At 36.1% G+C, this 6,792-nt stretch overlaps 1 protein-coding gene across 1 annotated transcript in view; it reads right to left on the bottom strand.

The window, feature by feature from the left end:
• LOC150108909 (histamine H1 receptor-like) overlaps positions 1 to 6,423 on the bottom strand; it is a 15,753-nt gene extending 9,330 nt beyond the window's left edge. Inside the window, exon 1 of the mRNA XM_090414495.1 lies at positions 6,345 to 6,423. Coding sequence (XP_090270621.1) covers positions 6,345 to 6,423 — 79 coding nt within the window. The remainder of the gene's footprint in view (positions 1 to 6,344) is intronic.
• Positions 6,424 to 6,792: the final 369 nt, after the last annotated feature.

The raw sequence follows: 6,792 nt of genomic DNA, 5'->3' as shown, positions 1-6,792 counted from the left end.
CAAATGCAGGGCCGATTTTATCATTAGGCGTACCTAGGCAATCGCCTAGGGGCGCTAAGATTCGGGGCACCAGATTTTGCTACATAGTTCGGGGAAAAAAATATATAGAGACAATGTATAGGTTCGCCTAAATTTTCTTTGCCTAGGGGCATCAGATACTCTCGCACCGGCCCCGACCAAATGTGAAAAGTTATTTTATTGTTATTACGAGCGACATATGAGTTCATTGTTGATTTGACCTTGTATTGTTATTCAGAGAGGCTCTTTGAATGTTCAAACAAGTCCCTGGATTTCAGACCATCGTTTAGCAATGTTCTGAAATCCAGGGAACGCGCCCAGCAAAGGTTGTACCATACGTTTCGCGCAGTTCGGTTATTTCTCTTCGAGAGATATCCTTTTGGAAACGAGATTATAAGAATAATAACTCCGAATCTCTTATATGAACCATAACATCGTACCGAAATGTTGCAGTTCAATGTAGAACTTCAAGAGGTGCAAGATGAGTTCGATAACATGGCATGCTGGTGCAGGGAGATGAAATCATTAATTTATTAATTACTGATTAATCATTAATCTGGAAGTTTCTGAATCGTGCTTTCTCCTTTTCTTGTTATTTAAGCAATTAATTTCTTTCTCTTGGCTTGTCGAAGCGACTTCCTTTATATCACTTGTTTTGGAAGCACTAAAGCAAAATAATAATAAGGGAAATTGTTGAGGATAATAAATGAGCAAGTTGAAGATATAAATGAAACAATTATTTTGGTGATTTGCTCAATCTGTCTACAACTATCGAATGCTACATACTTTGAATAGTAAGGATAAACACACTTCTACGTTCGTTTCGAAGACTAGGGAATAACAGAAAACAGCTTCAAGCATGTAATGCGTGTTAATTAGAAAATAATACTCAAAAAAGACAGATAGTTGTATTTATTGTTCTTATACCGAAATGATGGTAGATTTGCGTTCTCTTTATATAGTATAACAATTAACTGTTAATTATAATAGTTTAATAGCACAAACCTACGAATTTGAACTTTCTAAACTGTTCTAGTTCTAATTAATGGCTTTCCTTAATTCAAATATGCTAAGTCAGAAATATTCTTCATTTTCTTCTGTCCCATAAAAATTTTTTACAAAGTATCGATTTTTAATTTTATGCGTGTTATTTTAATACATTATATCATAAAGGCAATCAACCGTCAGGTAGAAGTTCTATCTTCTACTGTTCTGTATTTCCTCCACATCTTAATAAAATTCTGATGCTTATGTATGTAAATTGCGTGTGTTCTGGGGAAGGGGTGCCCATTTTAAGGGACAAAAAACTTGATTTTCTGGGAGGAAGCCCTACAGTCTTCGTATATGTCTACCTAACTCACCATCAGATGAAAAGGAAAAAAAAAAATTCTTCGCATCGTGGACCGGACTCGAATCGATGTCTTTTTAACCAAATGGCATCATTCAAAGATTGGATTCTGACAAGATATATGATGGATGACAATATTTTGGTAATTTGTGTCCCTGCTAGTTCAAAAAATCTGTTAATATCTTCCTTAAATCTAATTCTTCACTGTGCTTTCCAACTGTTCATACGAAATCAATTTCTTTATCTGAGGATCCACAAAAACTCTTTAAGTTTTGCTTCTATTCATGGAAGTAAAATAGCTTTCATGTCTGTTTAATATTTTTATGGACTCTTTCATAGAACCCAACTTAATGTGAAGAGATAAGAGCTTAAAAATGTGATCACCCAAATTATCATTAAAAGTTTTGGAACCTGTCACCATGGACAGGTTCATGGGCATCGTTTCCCTATTTGATTTTGGAACTAGGATATAGAAGTTAGTATAGGACAGGTAAATATGTAACACAATAAAACCATTACAGGCCTACATAATTAAGAAATTGCTGTAACTTGCATGAAGTTGGTACTTAACCAAACTCAAGCAGCTATCCAGTGAGCATGCGTCAGTTTTATTAGTGATAAAGATCGGCCTATTCTCATCGGAACTTTGATTATTACATTACGCATTGGTGTAGTGGTGCAGTACGAAAGGGGTTATTTAATTACCCACTAATGAAATACCTTATTAACTAAGGAAAGTTTGTCCGAAGTGATTCAGGACTATTTAAGAAGCTGACGAGGTACACCGTTAATTCATCAGGGTTAATAATTCAAGCTGTTTAACCAGAAACGCGACTTTATTAATTATCATTTATTTATTCTTTATAAATTATGCACTCAGATTGATACAATTTATTACAAAAGTTAATTATAGGCAAGGACTTTAATTTTATACGTTCTTAACTGAGTGACTGCTAATGTTTGTAAGAAAATTTAAATATAATCAATATTAAATATTGATTATATTTAAATTTATTGTATTGATGATATTTGTTTTTTGGGATAAAAAAAAAGTCATTTACAACGATTGAATAGCATTGACGTCCAATTTCTTATCAGTTTCCACAACCAGATGTCGCTAAGAGCGCTATTACCTGAAGGGCGAGTTAGTATTATTGTTAATTACGTTTACAATTTTTCGAAATATTTTAAAATTTTTGAAAAATTGAAATTCGTGGTCATAGGATGTATAACGGATAAACAAAAAATCAGACCGAAAAACAGACATTCATATTCATATCGTCATCTATATTATGATCATCTATTATCAGGCAAAAAAAAAAAAAAAATAGGATGGACCACTTAAGATTATTTTCTGACTCTGGAATTCATTTTTCTTCGACTGTTTGTTGTACGAGTATCACCACTACTGTCATTTCTGAATAAATGAACAATGAACTAGCCCATATATATCTGTAGGGTTCAAACTAATTCCTACCTTCCACATTTAAATATTATTCTAACCAAGTTAGTTGCTTGAGTTCACTTTTGCGAATTGCAGTTTATCTCTAAAGATATCCGATCTGATCGTGAACAAACCAGAGATGTTATTTAAAGGTGATGGAGTGTTATGGGCAACAGACGTGTTTGAAGTGGTATATGTGCAACTGGGCTACACTGTCTATTTTGAACCATCGGCAATCGGCGATGGGTCTCTTTAAATGCGTTTTAGTTAAGTTCAGTCAAAAGATGTAAAAGTATTTCTTTTCATGCTATTTTAAATGGTTTTTAAATCTATTTGAATTCTGAGTTTGTACTTTTCTATTCGTGTCTTCATTCCATTTTAAAATGGAATGAAGACACGAATAGAAAAGTACAAACTTTTATTACAGTTCTTCCAGTTTTCCGGCATCGTGTAGTGTTCCTCAAACTCTCTCTCTCTCTCTCTCTTAGAAGAATCAGTGCTACTATATTTATTCCGCTTCTATTGTGAACGATGTTAGAGTTCCTGTTAATCGGATAACAGAGCTTAAACCGGACTATTTCCTAATTGAAAATTAAAATTCGATATCACAAATTTTAACTTTCATTGCGAATTTTAATCAACCTGTTCGTTTTACCAAATTTTCGCATAACAATCTCAAGAAAGGGATGAGCCAAAGGTTTGTTCCGTGCGCTAAACCCCATGATACAGTCAGCATATGAGAAATAATTTTTCTTTAGGCAGTGAAAAGTTCATTTTTCTTTTCTTCTTCTTTCTTTTTTTAATTCCTTTATTTGTTACGAGTTCTTAATACACGTCAAACATAGACCGCAATCGCACACAAGTATTATAAAGAAACCAAATAGGAGCTGTGGAAGACACCAGTTCATTTTCATCTGGAGACACGAGTGTTAATAAAATACATCCCGCAATAAACATAACTTATTACCAAAGTGCATTTAGTTTCAAAAGAAATGTATTTTTTTCAAGTGTTCTGTTGACGTTTTAGCAATATATTTGAGCACAACTAGACAAGCATATCATTAAAGATTGAAGGTGAGAGATGACCTTCATAAAATCAAGCACAGTAAATCCAGTTTTAATGAGGTACAAGGTGATCAAAACTTAAGGCCTTACAGAGCGCCATCCAGTGATCCTGCGAAACTTTGCAGGAATACATTTTGCCTCATGCTGAAGCGATATCTGAGAAAAAAGTTCCAAATTTAACAACCTGAGGGCATTACGAAGACCACGTGCATGAAATTTGCATATCACGCAACTCGCAGCAGGTGCCAGGAGTGTTTAAAAAGATGGACACGGGATTTCCCCCTTCATTCCAATTGTTAATACCGTCCACAGTGATGGCACTAACCTTGTCCCAACGCCGCGAAATTCGTCGCCAGAACAAATGTCGATAAGGTCCACTATTTCCAGGTACTCCGCGACGAATGATTAGTCGTTTTGAAGAAACCGGATCATTGGGAGTTAGACCTGACAGAGGTCGCAAACCAATCAGTTCACAAGGGAATGAAGTTGCTACTGCCGTTATGGAGCAGGCCATGAATATAATAGCGTTAGTTCCTGCATTGCACGTGCTGTATTAAGACACCTGGATGTGCTTGACACAACTATCCTGAAAATTCTACCGAAGATTCTGCATTTCTACTCATTCCAGATAATCCTGACACAGGAGTTGCGCCGTGCAGGACTTTGAAAGTCGATTGACATTCGCTTTAACATTCCTTGCTCGAGTGGAGTTGGACGCTGTGTGGACGTGGATGATTTTGCTCACTTTCACCTGAATGGAGCTGTGAATACTCACAATTTCCGTGTATAGGCTACAAAAAACCCCGCATGTAATTCAACAAATTCCTTTGCATTCACCCAAAGTTACTGTCTGGTACTGGTATGCAGCTTCTTTTATCATTGACCATTTTTTTTTCAGGACTGCTCGGGTGTTCTGACCTGTTCAGTTACTGCCAAGAGGTATCGCGATATGATAAACAATTTTCTTGTGCCACGGCTGCAGCAGTGCCTGGGCATGGATTCAGTCATTTTCATGCAGGATTGGGCCCCCTCCACGAATCGGTCGATCCTTACAGGAGGTTCGTCGAGAACATTTCTCTGAAGTCAGAGTGACCAACATGAGTTTCCCACTGCATGGACTCCTCGTTCACCTAATCTGACTCCCTGTGACTTCTAGCTGTGGAATTTTTCAAAGACATGGATCATGGATAATTTGCCAGATCTGAAAGACAGCATAATGTAGCATGTGCGCAATATCAGTCCCGACCAGCTGCGTTCTGCCGTTGAACATCCTGTGCAAAAGACAAAGTTTATGGCATACTAGGAAGGGTATCATGTTGAACAATACAGTCCGTGAATGCATAACGGAAGTGAATAAAATGTGATATTTATGCTTGTATCGCTTTTCTCCTTCTTACACGCAAATACATTACTACATCTACATTCGGTACACCATACAGCGCCCATCGTGCGGAATTCTGGAACTACATTTATTCCCCTCAGATATCGCTTCCGCACGACGCACAATGTATTCCTGCAAAGTTTTGCAATATTTGGATCACTGGATGGCGCTCCATAAAGCCTTAAACAGGAATACTTTAATTTTGATCACCCTGCATATATTTGTCTATATTTTCTCTCTCTCTCTTTCTCTCTCTCTCTCTCTCTCGATTAATTGATAGTTTGGGTTCAACATTACTGAAAGCTTGAATGATGGCGATTGTCTGCCTAACTGTCTTCAAAAACGTTAGGGCTAAAGTAGCTCCTGTTACTCTCTTTAGGGAATAAAATGGATGAGTGGATCTATTTATTTATTTTATATATTTCTTAGTTTTGTTTAAGTTTGTCTGTCATCATCATTTCCATAATATATTTACTGGACAACACTATATTAGTCCTTTCCGTCGATCATCGTTGAGGATGCTTATCCATGGAAGATTTACCTAACTGACTTTATATATATATATAATCCTTAATTGGTTTCGAATTCTTCATTCTCTGTTTATTCCTTTCACATTCGCTTTGTAGTTGGGCAATATTATAAATGGTGAGTTTTCTTTTTTTCAGACCAAATTCCTGGATTTGAGCAGTGAAGACGCATGTTGTCCATATGAATAGCTTTGTGGTTGGATTTATATATGCTAGAGAGACTACTACTGCTGCTTGTGTGGGGTGAAAAGAACGACTTCCCTTTAGCAGGTCCTCTGTCGCTGATCAAATCTTGAGACTTCTCTTGTCAAAAAATACCACTTGCTCATCTTCAGGAATGCATCGCGTTAAAAACTGTGCTTGGAGTTCTCACATGTCTCTAAGATTGCCTGATGGCAGCATTTGAAGAAATCTACTTTCCAAGTTTTAATACTTTTTTTTTCAACAGCTGAAAGTGACCAAATGGTACCATCACTTAAATTGAGTTTCTGCACAAGTTCCTGAGCAGTTACAGTAAGCTTCACTTCAAGCGTGCCATTAGCAAGTCATGATCGAACTGACCTGAATTTGTGGAATCACCTTCCATTGCTCTTTCTTCACACTTTGGAATTTTTGCGTCATAAACATTTCGAATGTTCATGGCTAAAAGGTAACAGAATACATGAACTATTATTATACGATTCGTGTATTCTAAAGTTTTCGTCAAATTTTTGAAAAGGTCTAAATTGTTAAAATGTTAATAATATAAGTTACATATTTGTTAATAATATTAATAACAAAATGTCAGCTTAGCTGACCGAATGGATCGTATTCACTCCTCACCTTAATAGGGTTCGATTTCTGCTTTACTGAAAGCGTAGATATTTGTGAATGTTATAAAGCGATTGATGATTTTCATTGCCATGTGTAAGACCATTGGTGTGTATACCTGAAACGGTTTGGAAAAACACTATATTTATTATTAGAGGAGGATTTTCGATTATTTATCCTTTAGTTCAGCCACATTACT

Source organism: Typopeltis vanoorti, chromosome 2 (assembly GCF_054136105.1).
Source record: "Typopeltis vanoorti isolate ZY-2024b chromosome 2, IOZ_Tvanoo_1.0, whole genome shotgun sequence".
In the NCBI taxonomy this organism is placed as follows: Eukaryota; Metazoa; Arthropoda; class Arachnida; order Uropygi; family Thelyphonidae; genus Typopeltis; species Typopeltis vanoorti.
This window is presented reverse-complemented; position numbering and strand designations above follow the sequence as displayed.